At 36.7% G+C, this 20,905-nt stretch overlaps 1 protein-coding gene across 1 annotated transcript in view; it reads left to right on the top strand.

Moving 5' to 3' along the window:
• The window catches only part of LOC128999984 (vacuolar protein sorting-associated protein 72 homolog), a 29,054-nt gene extending 13,437 nt beyond the window's left edge, over positions 1 to 15,617 (top strand). The window contains exons 4-9 of the mRNA XM_054426812.1: positions 5,613 to 5,727; positions 8,056 to 8,238; positions 8,740 to 8,854; positions 10,061 to 10,186; positions 15,076 to 15,292; positions 15,441 to 15,617. Of these exons, the coding sequence (XP_054282787.1) occupies positions 5,613 to 5,727; positions 8,056 to 8,238; positions 8,740 to 8,854; positions 10,061 to 10,186; positions 15,076 to 15,292; positions 15,441 to 15,581 (897 nt within the window). The 3' untranslated portion in view covers positions 15,582 to 15,617. The remainder of the gene's footprint in view (positions 1 to 5,612; positions 5,728 to 8,055; positions 8,239 to 8,739; positions 8,855 to 10,060; positions 10,187 to 15,075; positions 15,293 to 15,440) is intronic.
• Positions 15,618 to 20,905: the final 5,288 nt, after the last annotated feature.

The following is a 20,905-nucleotide window of genomic DNA, read 5'->3' as shown; positions in this document are numbered from 1 at the left end:
TGGTTTAAAAAAAATCCAAGATGGCGCCAGGTGAAGGCAATGACTCTTGTGGTGTATGTAAAAAGAAGGTTAAATCTAATCAATCTGCTCTTCAATGTGAAGGGAAATGTTGTCTATGGTTTCATATTAACTGTCTCAAAATTGATAAAGTTAAATTTGACCAAATTGTATCGCTTGGTAAAATAGTGCTGTGGATCTGTACTGCTTGCCGGGATGCAATGGATGAAGGATGCAAGGATCAACTTCAACTGTCGCAGAAAGCAAGTTCTGATGTTCCAGCTTCAATACTCTCAGTTGAAAGTTTAAATGAAATTATGATCCAACTTCTTGATAGTCACGATAAACTCAATAAATTGGTGACAGAACATATTGGTCGGCCGTGTAGTGCCCGTGACGATCGCCAGGAACCATTACGTGAAGGAAGTAGGCCTATCTCTAAAACCTTTTCTTCGGTCTTAAAATCTGTTCCCTCTCACGTAAGACAATCTCCCAATAATCCTAAGAAGAAAAATGACCACTCAGGTGAGTCAAGCAACAGACAGTCTAGTAGTCCTAACCTAGATTCTAACATTGGACTAGGCCTAGGTCTAGATACCGGTAGTGAAGAACACAGGCAGAGTGGCAGTGAATGTGATGAATAAGGTTTTACTCGTGTTGTTTATCATCGTAGTCCTAGACAGTCTCGCCCTAAAATTGTGAAAGGTCTAAAGAACACTTCCGGCAATAAATTGGTTGTCGGGAATGGTAATGGCAATGGTATCTTTCAAGCTGTTAGTAAAAAATCGTGGATCTATGTTACACGATTTCAAGTAGAGACCAGTGAAAGTGATGTGAAAGGCTATGTCGAATCCTCTTTCCCAAACAGGATGATTGACTGTGTAAAGCTCCCGACACGACACGACTCTTATAACTCGTTTAAAATTGGTGTGCCTTGTGAAATCGTTGAATCCCTGATGAAAGCTGACTTCTGGCCCTCAGGAATACTCATAGGAAAATATTTTCCTAAAAAAAGTACCAGGCCTACTTCTCATTCAAATCCTGTTTCCAGTGTAGAAGATCCTAGTAGGACTAGGCCTAGTCATGGTAATTTTTTATCCCAGTCTGTGCCTCCAACTCATCCAACGTAAATATGGATTGGACACCCTGTAAGGTTAGAAGTTTATTCACTGTATTGACGTTTCTCTTTTTAAACATACAAGGTTTGGGCGATAAACACCTAATCCTTGAAAAAGACTTTCATAGTTATGATTTTATCTGCTTGTCCGAACATTGGGTTAAAAGTGACAATATCGATCTCTGTGGGCTTTCAGGCTACAACTTAGTCAGCAATTTTTCACGGACTTCGCAAGGTAGAGGGGGCACCCTAATTTTTGCTCATCAGAAACATCAATGTGAAAGGATTGACCTATCCAAGTTCTGCGCAGAAAAAACTTTTGAAGCTAGTGCAGCTATAGTCAGAGCTCATAAACTACTTATAATCTCGATATACCGTACACCTGACAGCGACGAATGGTCTTTTCTAAACACCCTAGAAAAAGTCCTTAACTACCTCTCAAAGTGGCGTGACTTTCATATAGTTATTGGTGGTGACGTTAATGCACAGTTTGATGTAACTTCAGCACGAAGATCTGTCACGGAACTTCTTCATCTCCTTAGGCAATTCAACTTATACCCTCAGAACAACCTACCCACACGTGGGACTGCCTGCCTAGACAACATATTCACAAACATCGGCCAAGAAAATGTCTACTGTGCTGTCAAGCAATTCCACTTCTCGGATCATGATGGACTATCTTTACATTTTGTGTGTGATAGTGAGTCAGTGCCTTCTCATACTCTAACATCCGTGTATAAAAGGTCTTTCTCAAAGCAAAATTGTGATATTTTTAAAACTAGACTCCAAAATATTGACTGGGAAGCTGAGCTAAACATTCCAACCCACTTTCCCCAGCCTCCAGGTAAAGCTTTTGCATTACTTAATAGTACTCTTTTGCATGAAATAGATATCTGTTTTCCTCTGAACAAGTGTAATACAAAAACGAATCGTAATGTAAAGCCAAATAAAAGATGGTACACTGCCAACCTTAGTGTTCTCAAGGATCAATTAGATGTAGCCTATGACAAACTTAAAAATAATTTCTCACCTTTTTTAAATTCTGACTATTGTAACTTAAAGAAAGAGTATAAGAAAGCTGTAAATAATGCAAAACTTGTCTATAACGCTAAACTTATTGAAAATTCTGATAACAAGTGTAAAACAGCCTGGTCAATTGTTAAAAAGAACTGTCAATCTAACCTCTCCTTAGTAAATGTACCTATAGATCCAAATGTTTTTAACAAATCATTGATTGACTCTTTCGACAAAGTTAGATCAGAAATTAATCGCCCAAATGTTAATTTTAAAGACCTCTTAAGTACTTTCCCTGTTAGTAATAAGAATTTTAACTTTGCCCCTGTCTCTTGTGACTACATTTTGTCAATAATAGGTAAAATGAAAAATAGCAAAAGTAGGGACTATTTAGACTTTTCTAACTGGTTAGTAAAGGAGGTTTCTGACCTAATCATTGTACCTCTCACCTATAGCATTAACACTTGTCTTCTAGAGGGACACTTTCCCGAGTGTCTCAAACTTTCCAAAATCATTCCTAAATTTAAGAAAGGTGATAGGAATAATGTGGGTAGTTATCGGCCCATAAGTCTGGTTCCTGTCTTGGCAAAGATTTTTGAGCATGTAATTTTTGATCAAATCAGTCAGTTTTTTGAATCTAACTCACTTTTTAATCAACATCAGTTTGGTTTTAGGGCTGGTCGTTCTACCATGGGTGCTGTTGATGGCATGGTCCGCACAGTCTTGAGCGCTTTTGAGAGCGGCAACTATGCTTGGGCCACGTTTGTTGACCTAAGTAAGGCTTTTGACTGTGTTGATCATGGCATCCTACTGCTCAAACTGCAGTATTACGGGATCCATGGTGGTGCGCTCAGTCTCCTTGAGACCTACCTCGCGGATAGAAGGCAGGTGGTTTGCATAGGAGGAGAGACTTCCTCTATTGCTACTAGCAACTGTGGCGTTCCCCAGGGGTCTGTACTTGGCCCGCTATTGTTTCTTATTGCTGTGAATGATCTACCTTGTAACTTAAATGGAAATATTTTTCAATATGCAGATGATACGACCATGCTTAGTATTGGTAGAGTAGAGATATATCTAACCTCAAAAATTCTGTTGTTCATGGTATCAATAGGGCCACAGAATGGTTTGCTGCCAACAGCTTTCTTCTAAATAAGGACAAAACCTTGGACCTAATTTTTAGTCTTAGGGAAATTCCAGATACTATAGTGTCTAACAGTCATGTAAAATTTCTTGGTGTTACATTGGATCAAAAATTGTCTTGGGAGCCTCATATAAACCAACTTTGTACTAGGCTGAGTCGATTAAAGTGCCTCTTTAGGAAATTAAGTAGTGTAATCCCAATAGATTGTCTGTTAAATGTTTACTATGGCCTCTTCCAATCAGCAGTAAGCTATGGAATAATTTTTTGGGGAAATAGCCCACATGTAAAAAAGGTTCTTGTAATTCAGAAAAAGATTCTAAGAATAATAGCCAAAGTAGATGTTGTTGAACACCATAAACAAATTTTTTTATTTTAAAATTCTCACTGTTGTTAACTTGTATATTTTTAATTTATTGTTAACTAGTTTTAAGAATTTAAATGCTTTTAACTGCCGTTAAGATGTCCACCAGCACAATACTCGATTCAGAAATAAACTTGACATTCCCTATGTTAGACTGGAGAAATCTAAGAAAAGTTATGAAATAGTGGGCATGCAATGTATTAATAAGATACCTACATTTATGTTCTCTCTCCCATATAATTCTTTTAAACATAAATTGTTCCAATGGCTAGCTGTTAATCCTTTTTACGAACTCAAAGAGTTTTTAGACCTTCCTTCGTCAAAGTTGTGTTTTTAGTTTATCATTGTGTTAACTATTATGCCTTCACCTAATGCCTTGTAGTACAACCTTTCTAATTTTGTTTTGTTTTGCTAACTTTCAAATGGTTGTTTTTACTTCTCAATAGTGATAAACTCTGTGATATTAGTTTAAGACCAATTAAATAACTTAAAATGCAATTTTCTTTTTTCGTAGACTTCAAAGTACACTTTGTAACTTAATTCTTAATTTGACAACTGCTCTGCATGAAAAATGTTTGACTCTTACAATACATTTGTAATATGTCTACTGGAAATAAACATGTCTTATGTCTTATGTCTTATGTCTTTAACAAATTGGTCATAAAAAAACCATTGTATGGTAATTCTCATATAAATATTGTTATAATAGGGGTCCAGTGTGCCTGAGCCTGTCGCACAATCGCCGGCCCGTGTCCCGGTAAAATTTTCCGAAAAATCCTGGTCAAGGCTCATGGGCCCCTCTAGTTAGCGGGCCCCCCTGCACCGCAGGCCCCTGTGTCCCTGGAATATTGAACCTAACAGTACGTCTTTGAATATCTTCTGACTGTTGATTAGTGGGACGTCTTTGATTATCTTCTCCCCGTTGATTTGTCGTTTTAGGTGGTACTCCTCGTATTGATATGTTTATATGCCTTTTGATTAAGTGTCCAGAGAGTCAGGCTTTACCAAGTAATTCCGAGAGTCCAGTCTTGATTAGATGGTTCCAAATTCCCAGATTTCGGCATTTCCAGAGTTAAGACAAACTTGCTCTATATCCTGCTCTCATTGATCTTACATGGTGGGTCAGCCTAACTTCTTTATTTTTATTTTCCTTCTTTGGAAATATGGCATCCAGCTCTATTATTAATATTCTGTGCAAATAAAGCTCTGCTGATTTCATCCCCTGATTTGTTTTTCAATAGTTTATAGTAGTTGTGAAATTTTCCAAAAGAAAATATAATTACAAGTGCCTCTTGATCTAGTTGATTATAAATTTGTTCTGCGTGTGTTAGTGATCTGGATGTATAAGCGATAGGGCGTTCATATGACCATTTATGATTTTTGTACCATAATATTGGGAATTTATTCCTTATTGCAGTGCACCTGTTTCTTTGTAGACAAAAATATCCCCTGTTATGATTTTTTGAAACATACCGTGTTTGGCAGTTTTGTAGTACATGGTGCAACTGACTTTGCTCTAAATTTTTGTTTACTTTAGTGCTCAATTACAGTCATCCCTTTGTGAAATAAAGTTCATCTTTGTAACAAAGTGTACGTTTAGAATCTTATCTTTCTAATGGTATGAAAATTATTCCATTTTACAATCGTTTTTAACCATTAATTTGGAGTTAACCAAACCCTTGCAAAACGCGACTATTATAGCCGCTGCCACTACAGAAACCACTTGCCGCGACTATTATAGTCGTGCTGCCAGTTGGAGGGTTAAGCTCTACAAAATGTGTTGGAAAGAAAATGCAAAATTTAATATTTTTGGGTTGGAAATTCGATAAACTAATTTTTCCTAGTTTAAATATTTTAACTTCCGGTACAATTATTGTTGTGTTTAAAATATAATTAATTATTAAATTAAATGTCCTAATTAAAATTTAGGTTGTTTCCTTTCACAGCCACTCTATTAAAAAAATTGTATGTCCTTTTTTTAGGAACCCAAAACAGTTTTGAAGAGAGTTGATTCAACTGGAAAGTCAGACAAAGAGCCACCCAAGAAGAAGAAAAAGGTTTCACATGACGAAAGTGTTTTGGCTGCCGATCTATCCGGTTTGTAAACTTTTTTTGTAGGTACAAAAGGTACTACAGTAAACCTTCCATAGTTCTACACTCCTTGTAGTTTGACACGGGCTGAGCTATTTTGTCAAGTGATATTTAATGGTTACTATTGTGATTCAAGCTGACTTGAACATTAATTTGTCATTTATTGTTGACTTGAGACTAATGAACAGTGAAATTGTTAAGCTTTTTGGTATTTAATAAATTTTGGTGGTCGGTATATAGGCCTAAAACTTGTTTTTTTACTTTGCTGTATATTAAACTCCATTTACTCCCTATAGTTCGACATTTCGATTGTTCGATACCCCTTAGGTCCACAAAGTGTCAAACTATCGAGGTTCTACTGTATTTATTTTATTTTGTATTTTAAGCCATACCTTAATCATTAAACCTTAATCAGTTACCTTAATCATTTTTTAAATTGTCCAAACCATTGGCATTTTTAAGTTTTTATTTTAATTCATTTGTTAAATATTTTAGTACCAGATCAAATTCCTGCAGTAGATAGCTCTTAATTGACCCTTACAGGACCAAACCTTACAGACCTAGGTCGGATAACTCAAAAGGTCGGTTAAAACAGGCAATCCCTAAAAAACTTTAAAAAATGAAGTGCTATTAATTTGGAATTATATAATCATACTAGCAGAGTACCTGTCCTTTGTACGGGGTTGCAATATAAGTATAAAATGCTTTTTGTAGTTATACTCTTAAGCTTTGCGTTTGCAATAAGGGAGGACACAGTTTGATAAAATTTGCTTTTTTAAATTTACAGTAGGGCCTATTCTATAGTATTACACATCTACCATAGCTATAATGTTCTACCACTTCACCAAAACAATAGAAGAAAATAAATTATCAACAATTTTCAAAATATCACAAATTATTAATGAAATTAAAAACATAAACATAACTAACTGTAAACAATCCTACTTTGACAGTTCTCATTGCGTATCACAGTTTTTTTTGCTGCTTAGTTGAAATTAGCTGTTTTCATAAATGCAAAAAAATATAGCGCTGCACCCTGTTGGTAAATCTTATAACTTTTTAATGTTTTTGCATATCATAGAACCAACTTTTTTAGTTGAAACAGCTGACTAAATTCTTTAATTCCCTTTAAATATGAATACTCATAAGGGTACCATGGAGAATTACAGAGCCACTGGGGCGGAGCCCGAAAGGATTTTTGAGATAAGAATATGCCTATATGTTGATCGGGAATGTGAGCTATCATCATGCCAAATTTCAGCCCAATCCGTCCAGTAGATAATGGGACATTGAACTTCAAACAAACAAACAAACAAACACACAAACTTTCACATTTATAATATTAGTAAGATAAGATATTCTGTACGTAAGTCGTACATGCATTATTTACAAAATTACTGTTATTTCCTTTTTTTCTTCAGGATTGACAATAGAAAAGTCACAAAGTAATATTAATAATTGATTTACAATCGCAGCGTAATACAATACTGGTACAGTAAACTTATTGTCGAAATTACAGTTACAAGCAACCATTTTGTTACGAGACATGATGTTTATTTATAGCCTCTCACTAGAGGCTTGAGTCACAAAAAATCTAGACCTTGGAGTCGTTAACCCTCCTCCTCTCCTTCCCTACAATTTAAAACACTTTATTTTCAAACAACTATTTTTACAGTGTTATTAAAACTTAAGCATGGTTCAGTTAAATAAACTAAATGGCTAGACGGGTAGGCTACTTCAACGCACTTTACGATTATTATAACTTTGCCCACAGATAACAAATCAGGTGTGTCGCGCTATGGACGATGATGACAAACTAGCTTTAGGATTATTTTGGACATGTAGAAAACTCTCTTTCCTTAGTTGAAAATGCTGTCAGTGACAGTGAAATATTCTAATGTTTTGTGTAAATAGTTGTAAAGTTTTGTGTTTCCTGTGCCAGTTTGGACTCTTTCCCATTCAGGTAAGCCTGCTATCCTCTCAAAAAATCCTAAATCCTATGTCCTTGTGCTCTATGCTACACCCTTAGCTTTAGGATTAATTCAAAATAACTTATTCTTATTAACATCCTGTAGAGTTTAGTATATTGTTACTATCACAGAGCGTAGGAGCGAAAATGCTGTGATTCCTAGAAAGTGCGGTTAAAGCAAACTGCTCTCAAAACAAGGTCGGTTAAAATCTGTAATATTCTACGAGCGAGAGCGGAAAATCTGATTATCCGTTAATGCGAGATCGGTTAAGACGTCTACTGTACTTGGATTTTCAAGTTGTAAGCAATAGTCCTATTGTGAAGGAATGTTGATCACAAATAAAATATCACTATTTGATTTTTAGAAAGAAAATCAACACGTCACTCAACAGCTGTAAAATCAGCAGAGACGGCTCAACGTGTGAGAGAGCGAGCCTTAGAGAGACGGAGGAATCGCAAGATAACAGGAGGTCCTGCCTACAAACCCACACAAGAGGAGTTACTGGAGGAGGCCAAACTAACAGAACTAGAAAATCTCAAGTCATTAGGTAACACAGTGTTGGTGAAAACCAGATAAGTTAATTTTTTTTGCAATTAGGTGTAATTTTAGAGCATTCAAGGCTAAATGAAATACAGTAGGCCTACATAAATTTAATATATAAGACAAGATGATATGATGATGGAACATAGGGGTTGTGATACAGCTTATTGACTAACTTGCACTAGCTGAATATGTAATATAAATAAACGTAAGCAATACATCTAACCTAACCACTGTCATGCACTGTTAACCGAAAATAAATCTGCTGATCCGCTTTGGAGATTTATTCATGGATAGCCTTATAACCAAAGGTAGCTAAGTCCAGTTTTGAACTGGACCATCACCAAGTGATTGAAAAGCGATGTTAAGAAATTGAAGTACTTACTATCCATCTTGAAAATGTACATACCTAGTTCCTGTTAGAAACATTTTATGTATGAAAGATCTTCAAACTCTTATAAAAAAACATTCACTTCGTTTCCATTAATGTTGATTTATTTATTTGCAGAGAAATATCAGAAAATGGAATTGGAAAGGAAGAAATCAAGATCGGTTAAAAAAGTGTACACCGGTCCAACAATCAAGTATCACTCCATATCTATGCCATTAATAGCTGAGGATGGGTTAGTTGGATTTTAATTTTGTTATGGTGTTTTTTAAATTTGTTACATAGTTCCATTTCATTTCAGGAAGAAATTGAATTTAACTAAGATGTTTGTTTTAATGTTTCATATAGACAAATTCAAGCCACAAAAACAATCATGTGATATTATCAAACAAATGTTTAAAATAAAAATGAATGTGCTTTGGTTTTAAATCTCATAAAATAGCAGATTTTGGAGTTTTGTAGATTAGCCTACTAAAGGGGCACTCCGGCACAGCCATCTGAAAATCAACCAATGGATTGGTGTCTGCCCAAAAGTCGTAAAGTATAAAAAACATATAAAACAAAAATAGTAACTCCCATGTTTTTATTTTCGTTTTTCCTTATCTCTGAAATACTATCATTGACTTAAGTTCATGGAAGTTCTATCCATTTGATGACACTCTAATTACTTGCTGATTAAAATTAATTTTACTTGTTGCTTTGGTAAAAGAGTATGTTTATTTATCTTCTGGAAATGCTATTTATAAGAGAAACTACTTCAAACTCTTCAATCATAAGTGGTAGGTAATACCATGGAAAAATATAATTAAATATAGACCGACAGCAGTGCTGCGGTTAGCATTTAAGTTCTGGCCTCCACCACTGGTAGCGCCGTGTAGTTACGTAGCGCATGCGCCTTAACTTTGATTTCTTTGACCTAACCACTTTGATCAAACCCCCTTGCCAAGCACATGTAGGCTAATGTTACTATTGTGATAGTAAACCTAGCTTATAAAAGTACTAGAGGTCATCCAGTGGCCGAAAACTCGGACCAAAGATTTGTAGGAATGTACAGACTTCTCTATTTTCACCCTGTATTCTCGCTGTAAATAAAACATTTGAATGGAGTTTATTCCATTATTGTTTTTATTTTCTGCTTATAATTCCTTGTTATTTTGTTACCAGCATGGCAACCCACAAGGCCAATGTTAATTTTGTTTGAATTTTAAATTCATTTTTGTGCATATTTTTGAGCCTATTTTAATTGGTAAAAGAACTCTACACATCTACTGAAAAATATCTTTCTAATAGTATGCATAGATTTTCCAAACGATGCACACGAGCTGAGGAAAAAGGTTTTCAAGAAACATTCTAGCCTATTAATATAGGCCTATAGGATGCTCTATATGTTTGAATTTGATGGTAATTGTTATTGTTTTTTTCTTTTTGTATGTTTTTGCAGTACTACTATAGAAGGTCGTTATGAAAGAACCTTTATAACATTCAGTGATGCAGACACTATGGCTGAATCATTGCCTCCGAGCATTCCTCCCAAGCTTCCTGCCAAACAGTTGTGCCCCATTACAAGGTAAATTTAGGAATGTTAATTTTTATTGTAGATGTTGTTATCTCATGTAGGAAGTTCAGGCTCTTTTTGGTTCTTAAATGTTTCAGAATGCGTATGTTGCTACCCTAGTGGTTATCGTCTTGGATTTTGGTGCGGGTGGGCAGTGGCGTAGATACGGGGGGGGGGGGGGGGGGGGGGGGATCATGGGGATATACCCCCCCCCCCCTTCAACCTATAATTGGTAAAAAAATTGTAATAACATTAAAAAATAATGTTTTAACATATGGAATGAAATAGTGAATCTTTTTCATTTTACTTCTATTGTATTAAGCTTGTCTTTCGTAAGTACACTTTCAATATCAATAAATCGTAAATAAACTGCAATGCCAGTGAAAGTAGTATGGTTTTTGCACGCGAAACAGAGTACAGACACAAGTCACGGAAGGTCAACAGCCTATCCGCCCCTCCCCCTTCCGCCGCATCTTCACCTTTTACACCTACCTGAAACTAATCGTTTTAACGTGAGCAATAAAATAGTTAATCAAATGCCATGCCTATTGTACTAAGCTTGTTTGTTTGTACGTATACTTTCAATATCGATGAATAGATATATGGTAACAGATAAACTACATGCCGGTAGCCTGTAGCAGTGGTGGGGTGGGATATTTGCGCGCCAAACAGACGTGAGTCACCGGACGTTCCGCGTTCATCCGCCCATCGACACCCTCCTCCTCTACCTCGCCACCAATGTGTTTTTTTCCGTTACCATTGTGCCAGTGTGTTTTTATGATTTTCGTATTCCGTGGTGTCTCATGAGTGTTCTGCTGAGTGTCTGTGAAGTAAACTGATAGGGTTTTTCGCCCCGAAACGAATATTTTGGAGGCGTTAGCTGGTGTGGCAATGGAACAACAAAGTTAAGTGATTTTATTACTCGCCGTTGAAATAAAATTTTTTAAATAGGCCAAGTCACGTTACCGGTATAGTATATTACGTTACTAGCCCTGTAAATAAGTGTTTACCGGACGAGTGTGGTCGTTCCCGTGCGAGACGAGGTCGAGTACGGGATTACCATACGAGTCCAGTACACACATTTTGGACGAGTTACGTTACGTACAATAGTTTACGCCATACTACTAAATCTTTATATATTCTTTATATATGACCACCAACTAAAGGACAAAAATCACTAGTCGTAATCTCTAAGAGAGGTTATGTTTTTGTTTATAAACACTCATTGCCACGCAAATACAGTGTATAATCAGCTGATTGGTGACCGGTAAAACTCATTACAGTACAGTAGTACCACGCAATGAAACCCCATTTGATTAAGCTGGCGGCAAACAGCTGTTTTCTGGACTAAATCCATGTGTGGGAAGTTCATCAAAATAGTGTTGTGTGGCGTAAACATATTAATCAAAATATTCAGTGTTAAAGGATAGAGAAACATAACGTTAAATGTTATCATATAACGAAAAGCCTAGCCTAAGTACTTTAAAAATAAATGTAATAAAAAAACTAGTCCACCTACAATTAAAGCAAAAAGTTGCAACAAAATAGCATAAAATGTATTAAGTATTAACACCAGACCCCCCCCGTATCCCCCCCCCCCCCCCATGACAAGAGTCTATCTACGCCACTGCGGATGGGATGGGTTCAATTCCTGGTACATACACAACAAATATGGGTTTTGATAGTTTTCCCCTAAAAGCATTTAGTGTTTCTCCGGGGTAGCGGATTTCTACCCCCGGATATTTACCCCCCTGAAAAAACGCCTACGTCATTTTGACGTTACGAGGGGCGGGGCCTATACACGGTCGAGAAACTGCCCGCGACTGGAAATTTACCCCCAATATATTATTGAATAATCAACATGTAATTGTTTGATTATAAAGTGATTTGCCATAGCACGGAAATCTACCCCCAGTCATTTACCCCCGGATATCTACCCCCGGACATCTACCCCCAGAAATCTACCCCCGGACATTTACCCCCGGATATCTACCCCCAGACATTTACCCCCGGATATCTACCCCCGGACATCTACCCCCGGATATCTACCCCCGGAAATCTACCCCCGGACATCTACCCCCAGACATCAACCCCCGGACATCTACCCCCAGTGGTTAAATCATAAATATCTGACCCCGGAATACTATCCTCGGAAATCAACGGCTCTTCGGTTAATCATTGTCTTGTAATATCCAGTATAAAGCATGCGATATGTCATTGTCTTGTTTAACAATATCTATCTTCCTAATTCAATAAGCTGTAACAGTCCTTTTTCACCCGACCTACTTCGCCGATTGTTACAATTGAGGTGTCATTTTAAAGCTTAAGATCTCGCGCAGAGCAAAATGGTAATTAAAAAGGATATTTTGATTAGGGCTTCAAAAGGTTGACCCCTAAGCCTTTCATGTAAATTTTCTATTAGAAAGACGTTAAAAAAGCGTTAAAAACTATCTTTTTGATTGAATATCCACCATTTTTAATTTTTCAACTTTTCATCTTTTACAGCTGTTCGTTATTTCATAGATGTCGTATTCTCCAAACAAATTATTAGTATTTCATAAATTACTGGTAAACATTAGGAGTAAACTAGACAAAAATGCAAAATATTGGGGGTTTGAACAAAATTTATTTTAATTCAAAAGTAGTGAGGCCATATTTTAATGGCTTAAGAGACTCGTGTCAATCCACCGAATCCAAAAAGACTATTAAAACGAATCACGATCGATGCTCTAGTTTTTGAGGAGAAGGCCACGTAAAATGCCTTCTGGGCCTTGACAGACAAAGCAGAAATTGAGATAAAGACTTGTTTTGGCTTCTTTAATGTGTGAAATGTAAAAATGACCAAAAAATATATAATTTTGAGCAATGTTTGTACTAAACTCTAATTTCATTTACATAAATTCGTAAACCCAAAAGAACCATGAGGTAAAAATACCTTCCCTATCCCGAAATATCCAATTTTATTCTTTTACATTATTCCATTATTCTCCGTTATTTCACAACCAGCATTGACAACCAGAACCAATCATAAAATATGTTTATGTTTTATTCTTTACGATTAATTATTTGTGTAAGCAACTAGACTTATTGGCCAATGTAAAACTCCGGATAGTGTCTACGACATAGGGATTATGCTATTTCGTATTACTAGAAGGTAATTGATAGTGAAAAATTATTAATTCATTAATCAACCTGTGGCAGGCTTTTTATCAACATTTAATTGCATTTTTTACCACTAGTAATCAGAAAATAACCTCCTTCAGTGATATGTTTTAAATTTCACGATCTGCGCTCGTACATGTGCCGCTAGCTATGAGTGTATGTGAAAATTGGTCAACCATTTAAATCACTGTCTGAAAATAAATCAAATGCTTATGGGTTAAACTTTTGAAGCCCTTTATCAAAATATCCTTTTAATTTCCATTTGCGTTGCACTGAATTTTAAGCTTAAAAATTACACCTAAATCAGTTACAGCTTAATGAATTGGGAAGATAGATGATATTAAACAAGACAACGACATATCACATGCTTAATACTAGATATTAGAGGGTAATTATTAAACGAAGAGCCATTGATTATTTTTATAAACCAATTACTAAAATCAACTACAACAATGAATATTGGCCGATACGTAGTGTAGCACGGGGGGTAGATTTCCGGGGGTAGAATTCCGGGGTCTGACATTTATGATTTGACCATGGGGGGTACATTTCTGGGGGTAGATTTCCGGGGGTAGATGTCTGGGGGTAGATGTCTGGGGGTAGATATCCGGGGGTAGATGTCCGGGGGTACATATCTGGGGGTAGATGTCCGGGGGTAGATGTCTGGGGGTAGATTTCCGGGGGTAGAATTCCGGGGTCTGACATTTATGATTTGACCATGGGGGGTACATTTCTGGGGGTAGATTTCCGGGGGTAGATGTCTGGGGGTAGATGTCTGGGGGTAGATATCCGGGGGTAGATGTCCGGGGGTACATATCTGGGGGTAGATGTCCGGGGGTAGATGTCTGGGGGTAGATTTCCGGGGGTAAAGTTCCGGTGCCAGGTTTATTAGCATTTTGATTAATTACAACTGTTAAGTAAACCGTGAAATGCGAGTTGATTGAATAAATAATAATTTATCCATCCTAAAAGTTCGTGGCCGGAAATTTACCCCCATACATGTGACGTCAAAGTGACGTAGGCATTTTTTCATGGGGGTAAATATCCGGGGGTAGAAATCCGGCGACCCGTTTCTCCTGTTCAACTCTTCAAGTAAAAATAGCACCTGCGCCACGACCTAGATAAAAAAGAAAATTGAATCCAAGGTTGTAATATATCAGCTGTTGGGACTTGGAGTTAAATAGTCAAACTTAGTATCACATTAAGGATGTAACAAAGAGAACTAGGGCCCAGGTTTTTAGGGTCTTTTGCGAGGATAGCAGTCTTACCTGAGTGGGAAAGAATCCAAACTGGAACTAGATACAAAAGACTTACACTATGGTATATACACAAAACATTAGAATAGGATATCACTGTCACTGACAGCATTTTCAACTGAAATTTGAGTTTTCTTCAGGTCTAATATGATCAATAAGGTGGTTTAAAAATCAATTTGGTGACTATATTAGACCTGAAGAAAACTGTCTTCTTCAGTTGAAAATGCTGTCAGTGACAGTGACATTTTCTAATATTTTGTGTATATAGTGTATTTTATGTATATCTTATGCCAGTTTGGACTCTTTCCTACTCAGGTAAGCCAGCTATACTTACAAAAATCCTTAGTATCACATTATAAGAACTTGGAAAAATATTTTTCAAACTATATTCTTTTTAAATCCCGTATAGCATTAAACAGACCATATATTAGTATGAGATCTAATCTCTGTATCTACACAATGCTAATTTTCCTTGTGATGCAGAGCCCCAGCGAGGTACCTGGATCCTGTGACTCAGTTGCCATATTGCAACCCAGCCACGTTCCGTATCCTGCGAGAGGCTTACTACCAGCAGCTGGAGGCGAGGGGTGACCGAGGCAACCCCGAGGTGGCCGACTGGCTAGCCTACCGTAACACTCTGAGGGACAAGACGTCTCATAACATCAAGGTGGACCCCTCGTTACTGCATATTCCCCCTAAGGTAAAGTTACTACAGACCTTGTAAAATATTGTTTTTCTAAAGGGCTAAGAGTTTATTTTATGATTAGGCCTATATAAGACTTGAAGAACAGAGTCAAATAAAATAGTTTTTACTTTGAAAAATTATTACCCAAGATTTATTGTTTCAGATCAAAGAAGAACCTATGGTGGTTACTGCTCCACCTACTGAAGGGCCAGTTCAAGTCCCCATGATAACTACAATTCCTTCTCTTTCTGTTGGCAGAATAGAAGAAGTCCCTCTTTCTACTCTATCACCTGTCAAAACATAAAATGTGAAAAAAGTAAATTTTTTATATAAAATAGGTTTTGTACAAAATCCTTTTTTTTTATTACCTTTTATCTTTAAGTATATTTGAATACGTAATTGTATTGTATTTAGAATTAAGGCACTACTCAAATGAATTGGAGTACACAAAGTGCATTCTTTGATTTGACAATATATTTGAGCGAAGCTCACTTTCCCTCACTTTGTAACTTCTTTGTAAGGGCATCAGAATGTAATGGCTTGACCAATTGATATGAAATTTGGCCAACAGCTAAAGAATACTGAACACAATGTTTTGGTAAAAAAATATTTGCAAATTTCCTTCTGGATTTTATTTTACGGGTCACGCAATTTTGCTTGTTATTTTAATGTAAGTTGAAAGAAAAATTATATTGCGTTTATGACATATGGGTTTATCTCGTTTCATTTAAATAAGATAAACATATGTTAATTGTTTGTAACTGTTTTGTTTACATTTCAATGTTTACTTTCATTCTAGGTTAAAGTTGGAATGTAACAGTTTATCAATGGAAGTAACAGTTTTGCTATATTTGTGTTGAGCATGCCTCAAAGGCCACGTCGTAATATTAGTCGTCGCACCAATAATGCAAATATTGTAAGAGAGTGGCGTCGTGAACAAGAAGAACCAGATGAAGCAGTGGCGGAAGAAGCTGATAATGATAGGCAGTTAGCTAATCAATTCCAACATGAATAATTAGCTGTTACTTATGAATGAAGGCGAAATACCTATTGTTATCCAAAGCGCAAGTTTCAAAAAAAACAACGTATCTTGTGTAAGGTAAACAATTTCCACTCAAAGTAGCGTATGCATTAACAATACATAAAACACAAGGTATAACTGTGGACCAAGCTGTTGTGGACATTGGATCTTCAGAATATGGCTTAGGTTTGTCCTAAGTAGGCCTATCAAGAGTTGAGACATTTGAAGGCCTGCTTCTGGATCCACCATTTTCACTAGACCGATTGATGTCAATTAACAGACACGGATCTTGGGCAAAAAAGAAAGAAGCTCTTGACCGTTTAAACGAAATGTCAAATACACATGTCTAATAACTTTTATCAATTCTTATTCTTATTCCTAACTAAATAAACAAACTATCAGATAAATTTGTCATTCTTTAGAACTTAAATAATATCGGGCAAACAAACAGTGAATCTGTTGAAAGGGGACATATTGTAGGTTGTTAGCTGCTTTAGCCATTGACAATCTTTAAATAACGCTTCGCTCATTTTTGCGTCTAAAGTGCGTAACGGCAGACCACCCTAGTATACATTTCCAGCAATTAATTTTGATTTGCTCTTGTGTAGAAGAGATGTGTTGCTATTTGTGAGATAAACGACCGACTAAATAAATAGGGCAATAACAGCAATTAAAAGTACACCATGGCTACTTCCTTGACTCTTGGTCTTTTTCATCGTAAACAAAGAGCTTAACGCTTAACATAAGAGCATACTTAGGTGTTATGCACTTCATAGCTCATGAACTAAAGTTGTCTGAATTCTTGTCTAATTAAGTCGGTAAAGTTCCTGTAAACAACCAACACAGCTTCCCAAGTGAGGAAAAAAGTTTTTAGTTGGTTGGATTTTGTCATGAAATTTCTTTTCAGGGCAGAAAAAACCTAACCCAAAAGCAAAAGTAAGCGGAAGGAACTTTCCTCATTAGCAGTCTCAAACTGTGAAGCTATTAGTTGATGATTGCTATCTTAGTTTACCCTGAAGAATAGGCTATAGTCTGCACAATTTGAATTTCCATGACACCATGCTCAGTCATTACACAACAACTGATATAACATTGTATTGGATTTATAAAATAAGTGCAGAATATATGCCTATTCACACCAGAGTGTTTGCTTAAGATCTTGGAGTCATCCTAGGAATGATCTCGTTCGTTCTAGAGTTACTTGGATAACCTGGGTTTAAATTCTACTTAAGCCCCGTTCACACGGGGCGAATTTACAAGCTACAAGCCGGATTTTTTACTCGCAGCTAGTAAAATAGCTCAGTGTGAACAACGTACTCGCTCAAAAGCGTAAAAAAAAAAACTTGTAAAAAAAGCTCTGGAAAAAGTTGACGCTGCCGCTACTTTACTCGCCAGCTTTTGAGCGAGTAGGCGTGTAAAGTAGCCCAGTGTGAACACAGTTGCTTGTGCTTGTGCGCATGTTATTCAAAGACGTTGGAGGATTTGGTTCAAGCTAGCTACTGAGCGAGTGGAAAAAGCATCGTGTGAACGGCTAAAAGCGCACTCGCCAAATCACCGGCGTCTTTCTACCACGTCTGCGAGTTGACAAGTGGACAAGCTCCGTGAGAACGAATACTAGCACACTCGCCAACTCACCGGTTTCTTACACGCTGGCGAGTAGCTTGTAAACTCGCACCGTGTGAACGAGGCTATAGCCAAGTTCTGTACACTCTTGCTTCGTTCAAAGTACTTTCTGCTGCTGTTAAATACTGCCTTCCTGAGTTAAACAATAGCGTTCATATACTGAATCGAATAAAATTAAATATGAGAGTGATATATGTTGCACTCTCATAGCAAGCCCTCGGCCCCTGGTTCTTTTTAGCGAGTTTCCCATATAGGGAATAAGCTATTAATATCACTCCCCCCAAAATAAGACATAATAAGCTCTAACTACAACTAAGTTTATTAAAAATTATAATTATTACAAGCTACATTTTACAATTAGTCATTAATATTCAACCAAGCTATAAAGATCACAATGTATATCACAGATCTGACAAAATAAGTCTATTGACAATTGGCCGGTTTCTCCAGGTCAGATAAGTGTCCACTGTCCAGGATCTTGATTGTACGAGCACATGCACCGAAGCAAAATGCTCAGGATCTCTGTAAGATACCACTTACTGACAATATTTTGGGTAGCTATTTGTCCACTTTCAGTATAGGTGTAACCTTTTACCCGTTCAAAACTGGACCAGCTTTACTGTATTAGGCTTTAAAGGTGAAAAATCTTTTTTGGTACAATCACAGTCCTTGTTTGAGAAATGAATTGAATCTGTTTTAAACTATTTCTTTTTAATGGAAAACAAGGCAGAATACACTGTTTACTGTAACTGAGTATCTTATTTTGAGTAAAATAATTTGTTATATATGTATAACCATAGATAAAAGGAGTGTATAACTAGCTGTAACCCGCGGGTTTGCCCCGTTTAACTTCTTAATTTTCAAGATTATCTCGTTCGCATGGCTCAATAACGCCCTGGTTGAAGTTTGTTCGCTACGCTCACTCACCTTTAGGTTGTAGCTCGTTCGCTACGCTCACTCACCTTTAGGTTGGAGCTCGTTCGCTGCGCTCACTTGCCTTCAGGTTAGCTCGTTCGCTACGCTAACTCGCCTCCAAGTTGAAGTTCGTTCGCTACGCTCACTCACCTTTTGGTTGCAAATTAGCTGTTGTCATAAACGTAAAAGAAATAATAGTGCTGCACCCTGTTGGTAATCCTTGTAACTTTAATGCTATTGAACATCATAGAACAGAACCAACTTGTTTAATTGAAACAGCTGTTAAGATTCAATAATTCCATTTCTCATAAGGTTAACATGGAAAACTCCAGAGCCACTGGGGCGGATCCCGAAAGGATTTTTGAAATAAGAATATGCCTATATGTTAATCGGGAATGTGAGCTATCATCATGCCAAATTTCAGCCCAATCCGACCAGTATTTTTCGCGTTCACTTGTCACAAACATACATCCATACATCCATACATCCATACATCCATACATCCAAACTTTCTCATTTATAATATTTAATATAATTAATATTAGTAGGATTATAATAAATATATAATATAGCGGCAGTCTTAATCCACTCAAAATTCTGTTTGTCCTAATATGATGTTAAACAATAAACTTTAGTTGCGTAAACTGTAAACTTATATAAAACAGTTGAAAACTTGGTCTCCATACTGTTAAGTAGCGCCGGTCGCAGGGTTCGTAATTTAAAGGTCGGTATCCACAGTGCGAGGCTGCTCGCTGCGAATGCCTCGTGCCATCTGCCTCAGGGTGAGCTCTTTAGCTGGCAGCTAGTTTGTAAACACTAATTTTGTGATCCTGGCATTTTGGGTTATCTTGTTTAATTTTTCATCATGACGTAGTGCCGGTCAAATAACAAGCGAGCGGCACTACTGAATTTTGACCGGCACTACTGTAATTTTGTAACCGGTGCTACTTTTGTAGCTGATGTGACTGTAAGTAGCGCCAGTCGCAGTTACTATATATATTCATATACTCCGGCGTCTCAGTTGATCTTGCACATACGTATAATAATTTTTCTACTTGCATTTTAGTAATAAAAAGAGTGTTGATAAAATGTTACTAAGCCTATAATATATTTTTTTCCTTTTCATTTTTAGCGAATTTCCCTATAGGGAAGTAGCTATTACCGTAGGTGGCACGGTAAGACCTAGACCCGGGACCGATTTACTTTTTCATTTTGATGTCCCCAGAGGCCAAAAACACCATTCGTTCAAATTTTTATATGTGTATATATATATAGACTTATATATATATATATATATATATATATATATATATATATATATACGTCCGTGAACGCGATAACTTGAGTAATTTTTGTCCGATTTTGATGAAATTTGGTTTAAAGGTGTAAAGCGGGATAAACTTGAATGAGTTCGCGAACCAGCACGATCGGACCATGGGAACGGGGCTTTACGGGGGGTTTTATGGGGTAAAAATTGGTTTTTCTCACTTTTGACCCTCAAAACACAAAATTTCCCGATTTCTCTTTAGACCTTTTTAAAGAGCTTAAAAAAACAAATAATTTAGTATATAAAAGTATTTTTGTTCAATTATTAGTAACGGAGAAAATTAAAAAAATTGTAAATTTAAAATTCCCATGTTATTCTTATGGAGAATATTGTCAAATGTTGTTGTTTGCTTGTTTATGGATATATTTTGATCAAACTTGGCAAATTTATTTATTTTGTACTAAGCTATCAATATTTTACTCAAAAACACACTTTATTAGTTTCCTTGTAGCAGCAAACCTAGGTACTCGTTAAACCTAATGTTATTAAAATATATTTATCTGAAAATCAATTCAGACAAATGGAAATTCGCTTAGTCGGCAGGTTTGCTGCGGCGGGGGTATTTTAATTCTTTTTGTCTATGGTTTAATCCAGCCGATGTGAGACAAACACATTTCATCGGCAATCGACAGAACGTCAAGTGTAGTGGTTGACCCTGGTGTAACGCGCAGGGTCAGTGCCAAGGCTTGCGCATGCGCTGTGTAACAGCAACAGCTGTATCGCAGTCAGCTGTTGAGTTGCC

The sequence above is a fragment of the Macrosteles quadrilineatus genome, unplaced genomic scaffold (assembly GCF_028750875.1).
Source record: "Macrosteles quadrilineatus isolate MER2022 unplaced genomic scaffold, UCM_ALF_1.0 Scaffold_8__2_contigs__length_117827958, whole genome shotgun sequence".
Lineage (NCBI taxonomy): Eukaryota > Metazoa > Arthropoda > Insecta > Hemiptera > Cicadellidae > Macrosteles > Macrosteles quadrilineatus.
Note: the sequence above shows the minus strand (reverse complement) of the source record. Positions and strands in the feature narration are given on the sequence as shown.